Below are 19,226 nucleotides of genomic sequence, written 5' to 3'. Positions count from 1 at the left end.
AAATAAACTTCTCAAATAAGCTTATGATAAGTATTTATTGAAAGTGTTTAATTAAGACTCAAACACACCCTAAGATAAATTATTTCAGCATTAGGAGAATAACTCCAAGACAACCAATTTTAATTCAGTTGTTTTTCTGTGTATTTTACAAAGCTGGCAGAAAATCATGACAGACGGCTAGGTTATCTTGACACCTACTTGATTATTGTTAATATTAAGGCAGGGGAAAGATAGATACTGGCTTGGATCGCTAAATCAACAAGATTATAAGAAATGCCCAAATGAAGGAACACCACAGCTACAAAATGACTTTCTAAGGAATTAAAACCATAATCGACACTTTACAATGATGTTTTGGAATCCTCCTCAATGTTGAGGCAGATGAGGTCTCTTTTCCAACAACTCATACTGTAGGACAAAATTATCCTGCAAGAGGTCATAAATTAGAGGCAAAAAATAGAACAATGCTTGTAGCGGGAAAACAGCAGAACTTAAGGAACATCACTGATATAATGTTGTCTAAAACTAACCTTGCGGATGATTTCGAATGTGTTTGGTTCAAAACAGTGATATGATCCTCTCTCATGTGTGTTTGTTTTAACCAGTGGCTCTATGTTGGGAACTCTTATCAACCAAAGACGAAGCTCTTTGTGATAAAACCATCCTCTGTTGTTACTGAAAGCAATAACCCATACATCGTTAGAAATGATTGGATTGGAAAAAACAATTCAGATAATAACAATTACGGAATTCCTGTCACAATATTTGTAATTCACAAATACTCAAACTGGATAAGTGGTTAACAAAGGGTGGTTAATGTGCCAACCTTGTCTGGATTAACCACTAAACCAGTTGATTTGATCCCAAAATTGTTACCATCCCAAAATAATTTTAAAATAAGCCCAAATTAACCAAACATTAAAAAAACAAAAAAAAACGATGGAATGAAGGAAATGTGCGTACAGCTCATTTGCAGCATATAACTGTGCTTCATCTTTGGGCATGCTGCAAAAAATTAAAAAAAGATAAATCTTATATTTGATTATAATACCAAGCAAGTCAATGAAAAAGCAAGGTTTTAGATTTTAACAGCACCTGTAAAAGATGTAAAACAATGTTTCCACCGAAAACTTTGAAAAATAACCTTGCTGCATCATGCAATAAACAATTAGCCCAAAGGAAAGGTTTGACAATAGGGAAATGAAATTACAAAACATAATAAAAGAACTTACATGAAGAGTAGGTGGTTGTTTAGTGTAATAACATTGTGGCACACTAAACTCTGGGTCAGCCTTAGTTGGGTCTTCAGACCATGGAGATGCAAAAGTCTTGTGAAGATTCTCTGATGAATTCAAATTTAACCCAAGTGTAGTAAGATCAATTCCAAGAGCAAGAGATGTCAGGTCAGGGTCACTCATCCTGATCACGCTTAGCAAGCCAAGCAAACCAAATGGATCTGGGGTAGATTGTGCAGTTTGCATAGACTTCATGCCCTGATCTTTAAAAGATTGGCTTACAGCTGACATTTGAAGACGGAACTGAGACTGGTTCTGCTGCTGTTGATATTGCTGAATGAGGTGATCATATGAACCCATACCAGAAACTGTATTTGGAGAATTTAAAGGCCTTAATCCAATGCCAGGAGGTCCACTGGTCTAAATCAAAATCCATAAGTGGTTCGAATGTCAGGAATGCTTGCTAGAGGGAAAGACAATATTAGTTTGAGAGGGCACCTCATATTGAAAGACAAGTTAAATGAGAGAGGCTTATTCATTAAAAGAACAAATTCCCCTATACAAGAATACAGACATGCAGACCTGTGAATGATAGGCTGAATGTGAAGATGGAAAAATATCCGACCCATGAAGATGGAGAAGATCTTGGTTGTTATTGTTAACAGATGAAAACGAAACATTGCCACTACTGATGGAGGGAGTATGTTGTTGTTGCTGTTGTGCTCGATGTGATGAATATGCTCCCCCCAAGCTGAAACCAGCAGACCTCCCCATCTGAAGATTGAAAGCATGGTAAGAACAGTTTCTGATCCATGAATATTATAGACAGGATATGTATATAGAGGCTTGTTAATCATTTAGAACATGTAGCTCACAGAGAAATGCTGAGATTGCATCATTGACACAGCATTGTCATGAAGTTGTTCTTTCTGGTGCATATCCATAGTATAATCTGCATTACCACCTGTATAAATAATATAGTCATATAAACAAATAGTGAAGTAAATTGAGCAACTTTAAATCTAGAAGAATTCTGCAAATAAAGAGAGGTGAGCAAAATTGGTGTGAAAGTCACTAGGTTGTCATTTTCATCATATAAATCAAAGATTCATCAGTGCAAACCTAAGAAATAGTTAAATCCTCTGCAACATTTAGAGATATTAAAGCATCATCACTAATCTTATAACAGCTAATACAGATGATCAACTTGACACTCAAAAATAGGACATATACATAGCAAAATTGATCAAAAAAGCAATATGGGAATAAAATACATAGAAATAAATCCAAGCACTGAAAGTAAATGTGGATGCAGATCCAGAAGATTCTAAAGAGAAAGCATAAATTTCATCCTACCACTCATCTCTTTAAAAGGAAACATCTTAACCTACAAACTAGATGGTATTTATACAATATGATTATATAATTGCAGCCAAAATTGCAAACAAATGTGTAATAACCAATTATGTCGAATATCGTTGTCAAACATACTGCACCTTTGAATCCTGGTAAAGCAGGGAATTCTTCATTTTGAAGGCTAAACTCTTGGTTTTGTTGAACAATGGGACTAACTCCAAGACCCTGTTTCTGTAACGAACCTGGAATTTTTCAATTGTATCATTACTTTGTCTGTAAAGTAAACAAACATATCAAATATATAATAATATTTTCCTTCACATACCCAACTGTCCTTGAGGCCCTCCAGCAGAACCAGGACGACTGGTCAGTTGAGGGAAGTCATTGATATCAAAAGGTGAAGTGTCATTGGAATTCACATCATTCAACATCCCCATAGAGTTCAAGTTATTCACTCCTTGAATATGGCTTTGGGAAAATGGGCCTCCAGCACTAGGATAAGAATTTCCTAGCATTGAAAGTACCTGTGGAGATCCTGAATCAAGGAGATGTTGTCACAACAAAGTAAAATATATTTATGTAAAATCAACTGACATTAATTAAAGGAAAAAATATGTTTGTATTCATCCTGTTTTGGGAACCAGAAATGGGTTCAGAATGGGATAAAATAGAGAAAGAAGAGGAAAAAGAATGCTTTGATAGTTGTTTATACCGTAAGGACACAATTACCTTGCAAGGGTTTCCCTCTCACAAAGCATTTCCCCTTTGTACAACAGAGCTATTGATTCAGGCCTCAAATGATAAAAAAGCAGAATGAGTGATCTACTATCCTCCATCTATTTAAGCTAACCACCCAACTAATATACAACCAACTATCCTTATTCAACTCTAACTACTTATTTACTTCTTTTCTTCTGCAACAGGTTCTATCAACATGCATCAAAAAAATTATTTTAACACGCATTATATATAAATCTCAAACATGCAAAGTTCTTTAACAAGTTTTTCAGTAGTTTTAGGTCCCTATGTGCATGAAATGTGCCATTATAGATTCGGGCACCCTAATAATGAGGCTCTTAAAGCTGCCCTTATTCATCGTAATACGAAATAAATTCATTGTAATATACCATTACCAGAATAAATTCAATTTCACTGATTCTAGAACCTGCTATTGGGGCAAAGCTCACAGATTACCATCATACACATCATCTACTGTCTATCACACTCCCTTAGAATTGGCATTTGCAGATTTATGGGGACCAGATTCCCAAGAGACCTCTTGTGGATATATTATTTCCTAACATATGTTGATGCCTATTAACTTGGATCTATCCCCTTAGAGTTAGAAAAACAAATCTAACACATTTAAAAACCTTTATCCAATTTTAAACCATGGCTAACTTGGTAACTGAATCATTAACTCAAGGCCGTATAAACTGATTGGGGGAGAATTTAGATCCCTGCCACAGTTCTTGGCTGATTTGGGACTTGACCCCCTACTCACCACCAAAATGGGAGTGTTGAAAGAAAGCATATGCACATAGTTGAGACTGGTCTGTCTCTTCTAGCAAGTGCTGCACATGGCAAGTTGCCACTTCATTATTGGGACTATGCTTTTCTTACGGCCACTTAAATCGGCTGCAAACCCTTGCCCTCCAAAACCAAAGTCCTTATTTCAAATTGTTCAGTCAACTTCCTAATCGCAGGTTTATTAAACTGTTTTGATGTGCATGTTTTCCATTTCTTAAGCCATACAACACATCTAAGCTGCCATATCATTCTCAAGAGTGCTTTCTCTAGGTTATTCCCCTACCCGTAAAGACGATAAATATCTAGACACTGCAGGTTGAATTTTTATCTATAAAACTGTTTCAATCTAATCAGTCTCTTGTACCTTCCTCTGGTATCCCAGCAACTATTCCTCTAGTTCCCAACCTTCCAGCACCATCTTTGGTGCCAAACCACAGCTCTGTCAGTTCTGCTGCAAGTGTCTCTCAACAGCACTCTGCATCTGCTAGTGTTTCTCAACAGCCCTTCAACACTCCTCTCAGCAGCCTCCCTCTACTTCACATTCCTATCCCACCTCACCTACACCTTTTAGTATCTCCCAGCCTTCACCATTCATTCATCCTGCTAATGTGCACATGCAACCACGTGCTAGATAGATTGTAACAACACTTCACTTATCACTGCCCTGTTACTCGCACAAGCTGAACCTGCAACCATTAAACATACCTTATCTGATCTAGGTGGTTGGCTGCAATGAGAGAAGAATATGATGCCTTAATGAGAAACAATACTTGGTCATTGGTAAAGTTCCTGGCTAACTGGTACCCTATTGGCTGTAAGTGGGTGTTTAGAGTAAAGGAGAACCCTAATGATACTATCAACAAGTCCAAGGCCAGGTTAGTGGCCAAAGGATTCCATCAAAGACATGGTTTTGACTATTCTGAGACTCTGTAGTTAAACTCATCACAATAAGAATTATATTTCACATGTATTATCGAGGGGCTGGCACATCCGGCAGTTGGATGACAGTTGTCATCATAACGGTTGCCTGATGCTGTTAGAGGTTAAAGCCATCTCTTGTCTTTGTATAGAAAGTATAAACAAATACCATTCTACATACACATTAAGTAATAATGAAATCAAAATCTTATTCTAAAAAGTTCTCAGATTTCTTGTCTGTTTCCAACACTTTCTCTCAACTTCACAGTACTCCATAATACAGATGGGAGGAAGAAAAGTAGGAAAAAAACTACTATATTTCCAGTGATACTTGAGACGACAGAGATGATATATATAGTATGTCCATAGCATGAAGCATTAAAGCATTACCCCTCCCTCATCACACAAAAATGAAAGATGGTAAGATACACAAGAAAGCATTACCCCATAGCAGGACCATGACTGAAGAAACTAAATTATGTTGACCAATCACGGTTGTAAGAGACTAACTTCTAAAAATTATCAAATCACTTACCGATCGATGCTATGAACAAGACACTACTACACAGCATCCAAGAAATTGAAACTAGCAAGAAAATAAACTTATCCTTGAAAAGGAGTCTAGTAATAAATTTCATTGCACAATTAATTTTATAAGTAAAGGAACTAATTAAACAAATTTTGGAGCAAATAAATACATAAGCCTTCAGAAAGAAATTGATGCAAAATGTGAAGATAACATCAACAAGTCATCATCAGAACAGAATCACATAGGAGAAAAATTACTTCGACACCATTTTAATGCGTTTGTGGCTATAAAGATGCATACCTTGGGGAAGCATACCACTCATCAATCGATTCTGTCCTTGAATACTTAGACCACCAGATCCACTGTTTGCACCCAAATTTAGACGAGAAGTAAGACCAGGCACAGACAATCCTCCACCAGTCCTTCCAATGTTTCCCCCTCCAACCATGTTTCCCACGGAGCTTGTGATTCGAGGACCTGCATTTCCCAAAATTGGGGATACTCCCAATCCTGGAATAGCATTTCGGTTACCAATCGCAGCTGATGTTGGAAGAATCCCAGGAATAGAACCACCAATTCCATTTGTGCTACTACTAAATCCAGGGTTTCCTACAACACTTATACCTCCTCTATTGGTGACTCCAGAATGTCCATGGGAGCTTCCATGAGATAACTGCAAATATATACGCAACAGATGGAAAAAATGGTAAATAACATAACAGCAAAAATAAATTTACAGAAACAAGAGGTGATAGTAGACCCAATATTTCAGCTATTACGGTATTACCCCAAGCTGTCTTAATAGTCAAACACATGAAATAACACATACCTGTGAAAGTGCAACAGGGAGATTGTTTGATGTAAATCTTCCACTAGAAAGGCTCCCTGTTGGTTGTTGAACACCCCCAGACGGAACATTATTTATTGTTGAGTTTCTTGATGTGAGTGTACCAGACATATTGGGAACATTAAAGCTCCCATGAATGTTGTGCAACCCCTGAATAGATCCTGCAGCAAGAACCTAGTAATTATACAACTAAATAGGAGGAAAATATGAAATATATCCAGCAAATGCTCCCCACCAGTGTGATGAAAAATTGGGGAGGCTGCACCAGACTGACCAGAGAATGATGTAGCAAAAGACCGCCCAGCGCCATCTGGAAGATTTGAAGCAGATCCATTCAGAGAAGACTGCAAATAAAAATCAGTTATTATTTACATTTATGGTAAACATGTTAAAAGCAATAAAATCTAGAAGTGGGAATCAACGCCTTAGGAGATTTTAAAAAATATTAATACTACAAGTTATGAAATGCATTATCATTCTATTTGATGCCCCCAACAAGTATAAGGCCTGTATTGTTTAATAACAGGCTTCAGTTTTAAATATTAAGAGTTTCCTGGCAATCTATAATTTCCTAACCATGTTCAGAGGAAAATGTCAGTAGTAAAAAAGAAACAAAAAATCTGTCACAAAAAAAGTGTGGAAAACGTCCTACTATTCTGCCCCAACTACATAACCTAGTTTTTGAATTTATGTCACTTTCCTTTTGGATAGTTTCTCAAACATCTCAAATCTTCAAATCCATGCATAAAAAATGTTGGCAGAGCATTCTAAAAACCGCATACACACTCAAACCACAAAAAGCAAGAATCGATGGCATATTGGCGTGTGATGAATTAGTGAAACATTTTAACCACATAATACTCTTAAAATAAATAAAACTCAAAGCCACCATGCATGTCTGCAATACATCATTTACCAAACAGATCAAATATTAGAACCTACTTGAATCAAACCCCAATATAAGCCATCTACTCCAACCTAGGAAGAGAAAGTCAATATTTTCAATGAAAATGAATCAAACAACTACATTATAGCAATTGAGTAGCCATGGCCAAGCAAAAGAGTGAAAGGAAATATTAAATATTACACATAATCTCCAAGAGATATGAAAAAAAATGATAAGTTTTTCAGGTTATATGGAAATACATTTAGTAACCCCGACATTGATGAATTTCAAAAGGTCGAGCCAAAATTCATTCCTTGCTGAAACAATCCTCCTTTGTATCCAGAATTGTCCAAAACAAACTGAAGACTGAAGAGAGCTTCCTTGCAAATAACCAACAACCTAAATAGAATAACATGGCATTAAAGACATAATAAGGTATGTGGCAAAACAGTTGAAACTTGCAAGCATACATGAAAACAAAAAAGCAAAAGCAACACAAAAATGAATGTTAAATCCAAATATGACAATTTGTCCCACTGCAATCTAGTTCCCTTTTCTAAACTAAAGAACCTACAAGTCCTCCAGGTTTTAACATTTAATCCTCATGATACTCTGTAAAACTCTCCTTATAATTTATGTGAAAACATCCAAGGCTGGGATGGGAACCTGCCGGGATCGGCAACTTAGGCGTACCCGTACCCCAGTTTTTTTTTTTAAATCACGTATCCGGTGCCGTACGGCCACTGTACCTGTATCAATACAACATAGACCACAACTTTCTGTTTACAGAAAAATTGTTAACTCCAACCACAATTTAAACCACAAAAATAGATCCGATAAGCATACTTTGACACATTAAAAGTGAATTATGCATCATTACACCTTGAACCCTAAGTCAAATTTGATCTCATTTGCTCTTATTGCGAAGAAGCAGAAACCACAGTCAAACCAAATTGTCCAAGCAGTACACTGAATCAATAACAATGAGTTAAGTTCAATTAATCACACTAAATCTCCAATTGCATACACACACCTTGTTTCTTCCCTATGGTTAACAAACAGTAAACGAAAAAACTACACTGTACAAAGAAATAAACCACGCAACAACCATTGGCAACAGAAGGATTTCAAATCAAACTAAGCATTGAAAATATAAACCGAAGCTTAAGAAGTTGAACAGAAGCAGCAAAAGCAGTGAATTATGAGTGAGGAAAGCATGTAACAACGAGGATCTAATAGAAGGAGTGGAAAGCAGAGTAGATCGAAGTTGAGTACCTGAGGAGTAGATCAAAGCAACTGAGTCAACGAGCGAGTTTGAGTGCCCTAAATCGGAGCAAGAAAACGAAAGCCAAAGGTGCAGAGAGAGAGATAGAGATTGAGGTTCGGTTTGGGTGGGTTTTCAATTCAGTTTTCAACGACGACGGACACAAGGAAAGGAAAGGAAAGGAAAGTTCTGTTTTACGATTTATAAAATTCAGTTGGAAAATGAAAATAGAGGATATAATTCTGCAGTCGGTGGGGCCTAGCTGCCAATATAGATTAGATTGGATTGGACACCACCTTCACCTTGGGCCCAATTTCCAGACTTTGAGTCGGTTTAATTGCGATTTAAAAAAAAAAACTGAAAATTTTAAGGGAGGGGAGAAAAGAGTCATGTTTAGCAAGTTAATCCGCTACCGAATTTCCCTCGCGAGCAACCCAAGAAAGATCGATACGCCAACTCCTACCCAACACCTCCCTGATCTCACGAAGGATAGAGCCATGGATATAAGTTTCCGCACTATCCTGATTTGCTATTGTGGTAACCAAGTCCAGGCAATCTAATTCACACAAGAGCTTATGAGTTCCATGGTCCCAAACAAAATGAAGCTCGTCTCAAAGAGCTAGTGCCTTTGCAAAAAAATGAGCTCCCATCCCTACCACGCTCCATAAAGCCAACGACCCAACCACATGTATTGTCACGAAAGACACCACCACCGCCCATGGAACCATCAACCTCCCAAAAGCTATCATACACGTTCAATTCCATAAAATCTGTAGGGCGTTGCTAGCCTGAGCCCATCATGTCATGCTCTCCATTAAGCAAGTCTGGTTGGAGAAACCGAAGGAACTCATCATGTTCATGGCAAATTTTCCTCCAAGCAATTTCCAGCGGCCATGGGTAAGGGACCAGAATCACGTGACAAAACATCATTTCCACACACCCAAAAGACCGGCAAGGAAACAAAGAGCGTGGCTGCTCCTCGTATGGAAAATGGTCTAATTCGAGAGACCCAAGGACCCGAAGTTCACCCAACTCCATGCACCCATTTTGCTCCACAATTCATGAGAGTGATGACAGTCCCTCAAACTATGAATATCTTCATCCCTCGGTGAAGAGCACCTCGTACAGGATTCAGGCACATCCATGTGGCATCTAAACTCATTGGAGTTCACCGGAATCGCATCATGGAGGCACAACCACACAAACATTCGGGCCTTCTCCGAAATAATTAAGGAGCTTCCACATCCAATCTCAATTTTGAACTGATGTAGGTGGCAGGTTTTGATCGCGGAGCTAGGAGTAACGCTTCCTCACTGTGTACCTACCAGTCTTGTTACCATCCCATGTCCACACATCAGCGTTGTTTGGTTCAAGCCTCGGAGTTACGCTACCGAAATGGACCACCATCTCCTATGGCATCATGGTATTAAGTCGCGTCAAATCTCACTGGTTATGACTTATGAACCACTAAGTCTCAAAGGCATAGGGCAATGTTCGAGATATGAATAATAAACAAATGCATCCCAAATTTCCCATGTCCCGACCATAACAAATTAAAACTATAAAAAAGGAATTTGATTTCATATAAAAAAAAAAGATATAATCATAATTCTAATTTGAATTTCAACTTGAACCTTATCTTGATTAAGTTATAATTACGATTACTTTCATGTAGACAACCTCTAATATAAACTGCTTTTTAATTTTAAACTGGTCGAATCAAGATAAAACATTTCCAATCTATCAGGTAATGTGTCAATAACATGTTGGAAAGACCAGAAAAGAAAATCCACTCCTAAGACGCGCGAACCCCCTTGCTGATTTCTTTTGATATAAAATACATATAATAAAGTATTTATTTAATAAACACCAATTAAGTTGTTTATCATACCCGTTTATATCCGTTTGTATTTGCATTTCACCAAATGAGGGTACGGTACCTTAAATGATGTAAAACTTATTTATCTCCAAAAATTTTAACTTCTAAAAGCTTCTAGCACCATCATTCATGAGCATTTTAGTAGATTATCTCATTATCTTGTTGTTCGCCAGACACCAATTTATATCTCACCCTTATTGTGGTCGATAACTCTCTTGTTCTTACATCGCATACATTTTCACTTCCACCACTAGATTCTGACTTAAAAAGAGCTGCAACAACGAGCATGATTTCTAAGATTCCAACAAAAGTTAAAATGTCTAATTGTCTCTCTTTCTCTACCCTTCAATTTCACAATTTCATCTATTCGGGGTACCGTACCCAAAAGAATTCCAGGGTACCACAGAATTTGAAAAAAAAAAAAAGGGTTTATTCTCTTGCACCCACGAAAGGAATGAATTGTAGAATGTTATCTATCAATATCATTTTCAATTTTGAAAACAATTCATTACTGACATGGATTCCAGATCGCACCCAATAATAGTGGAAACTGCATGTGTCATTGATAATGCCATATATCAGCCAGGTGTTTTAGTAACACTTTCTCTCTCTATCTCCTTTACATTTTCTTCCTCCTGAACGAGTGGCAACTAATGTCACATTATAACGTGCAATCCAATAATTTATGCCCTGCAATATTGCCTAATTTCACCATTCCTTATCCTTTCCTATACTGGTGGTAACCGGTAGTGATCAATTTCAGTCTTTTGTTAGGTTTTGAATCATCTTTCCCTGTGAGGGGTGTTCATGAAACAGGTTTGGACAAGTTTGCTTTAACTCTTATTTAGTTGTATCCATTTTTAAATATGATATCGTTTCTAAACATGAAAATACTCAATGAGGTGCGAATTTAACATAAAATGGAAAAAAAAAAAAGGTCCAAATTGGCATAAAGGACAAATTGAGTCTCAATTTTAAATCTAACTAACGAACTGCAATACTATTACTTTTTCAATAATTATAAGACTAGTCTTTCATTTCATTGTAAACATAGTAGGTTGATTAATAGATTTTTTTTCATTCAAAAGGAATGAAACTCAACTACTTGAGTCTTGAGGGACTATAAAATATTATTACTTGTAAAAGGAAATCTTATATAAACTATAGTATTATATACTCCTGTCACGCTTACCGACCTTTATCGGTTCATTCATACTGTCAGCAAAAGCAAGCGAGCCCACAAGCAAATATTAATGGTATATAAACATTCATCATCTGTTACTTGTGCTTGCCGATACATAACAGTATGTTTTTATTGCTTATCAACGAGTTACCAACTCACCTGCCTTAATTTATTTCCTTTAATCCATATTTTAATCTTTTCCTTCACAGACATTAGATTCGGTAATCATGGTTTCACTCCATAAACCAGTTCATTAAACACCGTGTTTCAATTTTAATACTCCTTTTGAGTTTTGACCATGTTGATTGTTTCAGCGTTTTCTTTCCTCTTTTCTCTCTCTCAGAATATAAAAACATGAAAGAATCTAGGACTAAGGTTGTCATCAGTTTATACCAGCTTGTCTTGAACATGCGTTTCATCTTCTTCTTCCACCCATGTGCATCATCGATTTCCTTTCAATTTAGCAAAAGGGTAGTCTGTATTTCATAGTTGTCTCGTGCTCTCTCTCTCTCTCTCTGGCTTGAGTCTTGCTGGTTCTGTTGCAGCTCTGAAGGCATTCAATTCAAAGGTGAAATCAGAAATCTTCACTTTTCAGTTTCATTCTTGTTCTATTCATTCTCTGTTTTCTCTGTTTCTCTGTTTGCCACTTCTTCAGTTTTGTGATTCTTGATTAGAAAGTTCATTGTTTTCTTTCCTTGCATGTACCAGCACTCTTTCTAAGATTGAAAAACACCATCAAAGCCATGTGTGGTTGTAGAGAAATTTGCTTATTATTCATCTGTGCCATATCAATCTTTCCCTTGGTATGTTCTTCTGCTAAATTTGTTCCTCTAGATAATTATCTTATAGATTGTGGTGCACCTTCAAACACTTCAATAAATGGCCGAAATTTCACATCAGATAGTTTCTTCAAGAATTTCCTTTCCACCCCACAAGACATTCTTGCCAATACCTCCTTGAAATCAATCACTTCCTCCACTGATGCACCTCTCTATCAAACAGCAAGGATTTTCAATGCATCCTCAAAATACACATTCCCTATGAACCAAAAGGGGAGGCACTGGATCCGTCTTTATTTCTTTGCATTTGCATATGAGAATCACAATTTGAGTGCTGCGAATTTCGCTGTCACCACACAAAACAATGTCCTTCTCAGTAACTTTACTGTGAATCAAAATCCTGTTATGAAGGAGTACTCAGTGAATGTGACCTCAGAAACCCTTGTGATCACTTTTACCCCTTCCACCAATTCCATTGCTTTTGTGAATGCCATTGAAGTTGTTTCAGTCCCTGATGATCTCATTGCTGATGATGCTACCACGCTAAATCCGCGAACAAGCTACTCAGGGTTGTTGGCACAAGCATTTGAGACAGTTTTCAGGGTTAACATGGGTGGTCCTATTGTTTCCTCTTTCAGTGACCCCCTTCATCGTAGTTGGGTTCAAGATCGTAGCTTTCTTATAGAACCTAACACGGCTAAGAATTTTTCTAGCGTAGGTTCTGTTAAGTATGTAGAGGGTGGACCAACACAAAATACTGCACCGCCTTCTGTCTATGGTACTCTGATAGAGATGAACTCGGAGTACGATCCTCGTAGTAATTTCAATGTGACATGGAAGTTTAATGTGGAACCTGGATTTCAGTACCTTGTTCGTCTTCACTTCTGTGACATAGTTAGTAAAGGTCTCAATCAGCTCTATTTCAATGTTTACGTTGATTCCTCTTTGGCTGCGAAGGATCTTGATCTCAGTATAGAAAATGATAATATTTTGGCCACTCCTTATTATATGGATTTGGTTACTTCCCCATCTGTCAGCAACAAAATTCTTGTGAGTATTGGCCCTTCTACTCTGAATAGTGATTATCCTAATGCTATTTTGAATGGACTTGAGATCATGAAAATGAACAATTCTGAGAGCAGTCTCAGTGCATCAATAGCTGTTCCTATTTCTAGTAGTAATTCTGGTTCAAGTTCTAAGAAAGTTGCTGTGATGGTTGGGGTGAGTGTTGGGATATTTGTTGCGCTAGTCCTGGTTGGAGTTTTCTTTGTAGTGCGCAAGAAGAGAACATGGTCGGCACGAGAAACAGATTCGAAGACATGGATTCCTATATCAGTCAATGGTGGAACTTCTCACACAATGGGAAGTAAATATTCCCATGGCACGGCAGCAAGTGCTGCTTCGAATTTCGGGTACCGCATCCCTATTGTGGCTGTTCTGGAGGCTACAAACAATTTTGATGAGAGTTGGGTTATTGGCATTGGTGGTTTTGGCAAGGTGTACAAGGGAGAATTGAATGATGGTACTAAAGTTGCTGTTAAGAGGGGGAATCCTTGGTCGGAGCAAGGGCTTGCTGAGTTCCGAACCGAAATTGAAATGCTGTCTCAGTTCCGCCACCGCCATCTGGTATCCTTGATTGGCTATTGTGATGAAAAGAATGAGATGATCTTGATCTATGAGTATATGGAGAAAGGAACTCTCAAGAGTCATTTGTATGGTTCAGGTCTCCCGAGCTTAAGCTGGAAGGAGAGACTTGAGATATGCATTGGAGCAGCGAGAGGACTGCATTACCTTCATACTGGTTATGCTAAAGCGGTTATTCACCGCGATGTGAAATCTGCGAATATCCTGCTTGATGAGAACCTTATGGCTAAAGTCGCTGATTTCGGACTATCAAAGACGGGGCCAGAAATTGACCAGACTCATGTGAGCACAGCTGTTAAAGGGAGTTTTGGGTACCTTGATCCAGAGTATTTTAGGAGGCAACAGCTAACAGAAAAGTCTGATGTGTATTCATTCGGGGTAGTTCTGCTCGAGGTCCTATGCGCGAGGCCGGTGATAGACCCATCGCTTCCGAGAGAAATGGTGAACTTGGCAGAATGGTCAATGAAGTGGCAGAAGAGAGGGCAACTGGATCAAATCATAGATCCAACACTTGCTGGGAAAATCAGACCAGATTCTTTAAGGAAGTTTGGTGAAACCGCTGAAAAATGCTTGGCTGATTTCGGTGTTGACAGACCTTCAATGGGAGATGTGTTGTGGAATTTGGAGTATGCTCTCCAACTTCAAGAGGCTGTTGTTCAAGGTGATCCTGAAGAGAACAGTACGAATATGATCGGTGAACTCTCTCCACAGGTCAACAACTTCAGCAATGAAGCGAGTTTTTCTGCGGTTCAGTTTGAAGCATCAAGTCTTGATGATCTATCTGGTGTTTCTATGAGTAAGGTGTTCTCACAGCTAGTGAAGTCTGAGGGGAGGTGAATTTGAATACTACATTTTCTAAAATCTGCAATTACATTACTTTTCTTTTATGATGTTGGTGACTTGTCTTCTGCACAATAATTCTCTGCCCCCTCACAGAGGATTGAGACACTTCACAATTTATAGAGTTGTATAGAAATACCAGAGTTAGTGAAACATGTTTGGTTAATTGGTATCTGAACAATACATTTCCATGTTTAGATTTCTGAAGTTTGGACTTGATTATTTTGAAAAAAAGTGAATGCAAGTTGTGTGAATGTATTATTGAGGTACCTTACCACTTACAGAAACAGCTGAATCTTGAAATGTATTATGACATGTTTGAATCCGCTTATTTCTCCTCATAATCAATTGCAGCACCTAGAAACTACTTTCTAGAATTAACTTTGGGTTTAGAATCAATTATAGAAGGATTTCCAAACATGCTATAAACTGCAAAATAGAGATGTGGTTATTTTGTACAAGATAAGTGCTGAAACATAACTTGTTTTAGCTAACTGCCAAGTATGCAGATTTCCTGAAATGTTCTTTTCACCATGCTTTGATTTGTTTCTCTTTATAGTTGATTTGAGTTAAAAGGCTTGTTTTATATGCTTCAAAACTCTTTAGCCTTATCTTTCTTTATTAGATGCACATACATATGTGGATGTTCTACTCAGTACCGGGTCAAATTTTCTCCAAATAGCAAGTAATGTAAATCATTTGATTAAGGGGTTCTCTAAATAGAGGTAAATATTAGGTAAAATAATCACCCTAGTCTTGTGACTCAATAATATTTTAACATGTGTCATGATATACTATTTTTTAAGATAAATGTCAAAATATTATTGGGTCACCTAAGTTAGGGACTTAGGATGATTTTACTCAAAGTAAATATTGTGTAATTTAGACAACTATTTGATTATTCATTAGGGATCTTAGTTTGCATTCTCTTCCTTAGATCTTGATTTTGAATCAAGATTCCTTTGTAATCAAAATATCACAAGGGAGATCCAGGAGTGCAGATTTATGCAAGACTACACATCAGATCCATCATAATCATCATAAAGGTTACAAAAGGGTATGTTTGAGTAAATAATTTAATTAAGCGCTTATATGACACATATTTATTCATAAGTTAATTTAATAAATTTATTAAAATAAGCATAGCATGGCTTATAAGTTATAAGCACTTATTAACAAACTAATATTAACGACTTATTAAATAAGCACAAAAATTTCAAAAAAAAAAAGCATATGAAAAAATTCTTCATACATATATAAAATGTCGATCTTTCTTTTCCGGTGAGTTAGAAAGTGAGATGAAAAAATGGAATGTTATAAAAATAAAGAATGAGTTGTGTTTAAAAAAAATTAAGCTTTAATATATATTTTCCCTGCATTATTAAAAACTATTGTTTTTAATCCCTTTTTATTTTCTTTTTTAACCTCAGTTCCTATATTTTAAAAATAACTATAAGGAAAATGGCAATTTTAAGAGCTGACCATTACTAGAAAAAATAGTCCACACATTTGTTGTCCTTTGGTATTGGTCCAACAAGGAAGTAAAATATTGACATTTTGAATAATTCCCCACGAATAGGCCTATCCTGTGCTCGATAAGGCCCCCAGTTCCTCAGCAATACCTCGAGTAAACAATGGAACACTACTACTTGAATTGTCAACAATGAACTTCATGACTCAGCTTGCTTAGCCTATGTTCTGTCTAGCTTTGCTCGTACACTAAAACATAATTTATAATAATGCAGGGATCAAGAAATAATCAACCAAAACTTTATAAATAAATTCTAGGAATTACTTTGTACACGATTTTTCAATCGGTAGCGATCTTTTGAACCTTCCTAGTTTCATAATTAGAATCCAGAACTGAATGATTAAAGTTAAAAACACGGAACAATGTATGGTTCTTAAAATTTCCATTACAATGGTAATTAGATTACATAATTGCAATGCATATTAACCTATTCTCACCCAATCCTAGCCATTCATTTTTCTTGACAGCAAGACTTTCCAATTCCCATTCCATCAACACCAACACAAAACAGCTAGAACCAAACAACAAAATCAAATTCAACAACCAAACCCTAACCCCCAAATCCATACAGAGTCCTCCCCTGCCTCTTGAGCGCGTACACCACATCCATCGCCGTAACCGTCTTCCTCCTCGCGTGCTCAGTGTACGTAACAGCATCCCGGATCACATTCTCGAGAAAGATCTTGAGCACGCCGCGTGTCTCCTCATAGATAAGGCCGCTGATACGCTTCACGCCGCCCCTACGCGCCAAACGCCGAATCGCCGGCTTGGTTATGCCCTGGATGTTGTCGCGCAGCACCTTACGGTGTCGTTTTGCTCCTCCCTTTCCTAATCCCTTGCCTCCTTTTCCACGCCCTGACATTGTTATCGCTAATCACAATCTGCAACAGTTAACAAAAAAATAGAACAAGAAATTGAGTTGGATGAAACTTAATTAAGCAATTGATGAAGTAGATTAATTACCGAGAAAAAAAGAGATTATGTGTAGTTTGGGTGATTACTGTGTGGGTTGGTTTTTTCGGGTGGTGTTATATATAGGATCCAGATTTGAAATGGGAACAAGGGTGTGGATCCGAGGGGTGTTTCTGTGAGGCGTTTTGGACGGTTGATGGGATTTTAATGTGCGGTTGAGATTGTGAGATGGGAGTGGGTGCGGATTGATGACGTGGATGATTTTGAGTGTTTGAAAAAGGAGTAAGTGGCTCGTGGAATTTGGCGCCTTGGGAAATTTGGAAGCAAATCGGGATAATTATATCTTCACACCTCACTTTTGAGGTGTGGAAATTTGGAAGAAAAGAGAGATAGAAAGAAACGAGAGAGAAAGTAAATATGTGATATGTGATTTGATTGATAAAAAAGAGATAAATAAATAGAATAAAGGTGGAAAAGAAATAGAGAGATATGTATATATCATAACTCAACAGATTTCTGCCCATTTGCCTTCTTGGGACCGCCGCTTAAATTTTGTGTTATATGTTCCCAGAATTTAAATTGATTTTTGAAAGAAAATTGTATTTTTTGGTTCTTTATTTTTTTTAAACATAAAACACATAATGTCATAATGCTTATATGATAGCTCAAGAGGTAAGAGTTAGGAAACATATGAGTTGAGGAATGGAAGGTTTAGGGATCAATCCTAAAAGGAAGTTTTTTTTTATAGGCAAATGTTAGTGGTTAGTTGTTAGTAAATTAGAAAACTCCTTCAAATTTTCCTTCAAATATTCGAACCCTATCATGGACCTTCCCCTTCCCAACCCGTATGTCCTCTAACTAACCCTCGGGGACATCCTTAAAAGGAGTAATTTATCTTTTCATTGTAAAAAAAAATAGTGATTATATGAATCAATTTTTGTTCAATCACCAACCTATATGGTGGGCCTAATCGGATGAAGAGTTATGAATTTATTGCTAGATTCAATTTATGCAAATTTTCAATAATTTGTTATTCTTCATTTTTCAAACTCTTCGTCTTCCTATTCCTCCTCCATACCTCTCCCTCAAACCCAACATGCCTTGTCATAGCCATCATCGAGTCTTCTTCCTCCCTCCTTCCCAAAACAAAACCCTCATTGTGACGACAACCAACCCAAACCCTCACCCCTTCTATTTTTTGCCTCCCTCTCTTTCCCTTCAAATCACCATCACCTCACAAACCCCGTGACGAAATCTCTATAGACACAAACAACTTAAATTTAAGAGAAAATCAAAGCCTCAGAGTTACAGTGGTAATTGACAATGATCTCACCAATTTTATCATGGCAAATGATTCATATGATTGTTAGTTATACTTTTCAAGATGTAAATTAGTTTTATTCAAACGTAAACAAAATTTCACATATTTTAAGGTATTAATTGAGAAATTATAATTTGACACATTAAATCGATGAGTGAATTTGAACTAAAGTTTAATCCAAGTTCACTCCTTGATTTCCGTGTTTTCTTTCCCTTTCTTTCCCCCTCCCTCCAACCAAACGAAGCCTAAAACTTAAAGCAAAATCAAAGAAAAGAACCATCACTTCATCACATACAAATTCTAGACCCTATAGTGGAGTTTACACTTTTTGGAAGTGGCCCGCTAGCTGTTGATAAAAAAAATTAAGTGTCCTGCAGGCCCCTCATATGATCTTTTTTCGGCTTTAACAAGTTGGATCATACTCTCTCCATTTTTTTTAAGTGTCGTTTTAGAACAATTTTTTTTTCTATTTAACTGTCATTTTAATGTTTTAGGTTACATTTTGTCAATTATACCCTTATTTTTTCAATAACTTCAGTTCACATTTTCCATAAAATTCTTCTTTTTTAATA

At 37.0% G+C, this 19,226-nt stretch overlaps 3 protein-coding genes and 1 non-coding gene across 6 annotated transcripts; 2 read left to right on the top strand and 2 right to left on the bottom strand.

Moving 5' to 3' along the window:
- Positions 1-70: 70 nt before the first annotated feature.
- Positions 71-8,775, bottom strand: LOC130740479 (probable NOT transcription complex subunit VIP2). Of its 3 annotated transcripts, XM_057593115.1 has the most exons (15): positions 8,577-8,775; positions 7,562-7,700; positions 6,651-6,759; positions 6,398-6,576; positions 6,193-6,241; positions 5,869-6,078; positions 2,917-3,126; positions 2,732-2,833; positions 2,111-2,199; positions 1,818-2,009; positions 1,233-1,655; positions 1,096-1,148; positions 964-1,005; positions 531-675; positions 71-426 (listed from the first exon to the last, which is right to left on the bottom strand). In XM_057593115.1, the coding sequence occupies exons 2-15, from the start codon at positions 7,577-7,579 to the stop codon at positions 367-369; spliced, it is 1,881 nt and encodes a 626-aa protein (XP_057449098.1). In that variant the 5' UTR covers positions 7,580-7,700; positions 8,577-8,775; the 3' UTR covers positions 71-366. The 3 variants fall into 3 exon arrangements, with proteins under 3 accessions (XP_057449098.1, XP_057449097.1, XP_057449096.1); XM_057593114.1 differs by having other exon boundaries at positions 5,869-6,241; positions 6,690-6,759; XM_057593113.1 differs by having other exon boundaries at positions 5,869-6,241; positions 8,577-8,774.
- LOC130741660 (small nucleolar RNA snoR35) lies at positions 6,651-6,731 on the top strand. Its single transcript, XR_009020546.1, has one exon. It is a non-coding gene; the product is annotated as a small nucleolar RNA snoR35 (small nucleolar RNA).
- A 3,037-nt stretch (positions 8,776-11,812) lies between the features above and the next one.
- On the top strand, positions 11,813-15,215 carry LOC130740477 (receptor-like protein kinase HERK 1). Its single transcript, XM_057593109.1, has 2 exons — positions 11,813-12,195; positions 12,336-15,215. Exon 2 carries the CDS (start codon positions 12,371-12,373, stop codon positions 14,885-14,887), a length of 2,517 nt encoding a protein of 838 aa, XP_057449092.1. The 5' UTR covers positions 11,813-12,195; positions 12,336-12,370; the 3' UTR covers positions 14,888-15,215.
- Positions 15,216-16,786: 1,571 nt separating this feature from the next.
- LOC130740476 (histone H4) lies at positions 16,787-17,520 on the bottom strand. Its single transcript, XM_057593108.1, has 2 exons — positions 17,385-17,520; positions 16,787-17,302 (listed from the first exon to the last, which is right to left on the bottom strand). Exon 2 carries the CDS (start codon positions 17,281-17,283, stop codon positions 16,972-16,974), a length of 312 nt encoding a protein of 103 aa, XP_057449091.1. The 5' UTR covers positions 17,284-17,302; positions 17,385-17,520; the 3' UTR covers positions 16,787-16,971.
- Positions 17,521-19,226: the final 1,706 nt, after the last annotated feature.

Source organism: Lotus japonicus, chromosome 2 (genome assembly GCF_012489685.1).
Source record: "Lotus japonicus ecotype B-129 chromosome 2, LjGifu_v1.2".
NCBI lineage: Eukaryota > Viridiplantae > Streptophyta > Magnoliopsida > Fabales > Fabaceae > Lotus > Lotus japonicus.
This window is presented reverse-complemented; position numbering and strand designations above follow the sequence as displayed.

Bases quoted from the DNA above. Each gene is read 5' to 3' on its own strand.
- LOC130740476 (XM_057593108.1), bottom strand. From the start codon at position 17,283: ATGTCAGGGCGTGGAAAAGGAGGCAAGGGATTAGGAAAGGGAGGAGCA.
- LOC130740477 (XM_057593109.1), top strand. From the start codon at position 12,371: ATGTGTGGTTGTAGAGAAATTTGCTTATTATTCATCTGTGCCATATCA.
- LOC130740479 (XM_057593113.1), bottom strand. The intron at 3,127-5,868 runs GTATGCATCTTT...TCCTTGATTCAG, and splicing joins GAGTGGTATGCTTCCCCAAG to GATCTCCACAGGTACTTTCA. The intron at 2,834-2,916 runs GTATGTGAAGGA...GAAAAATTCCAG, and splicing joins AGGGCCTCAAGGACAGTTGG to GTTCGTTACAGAAACAGGGT.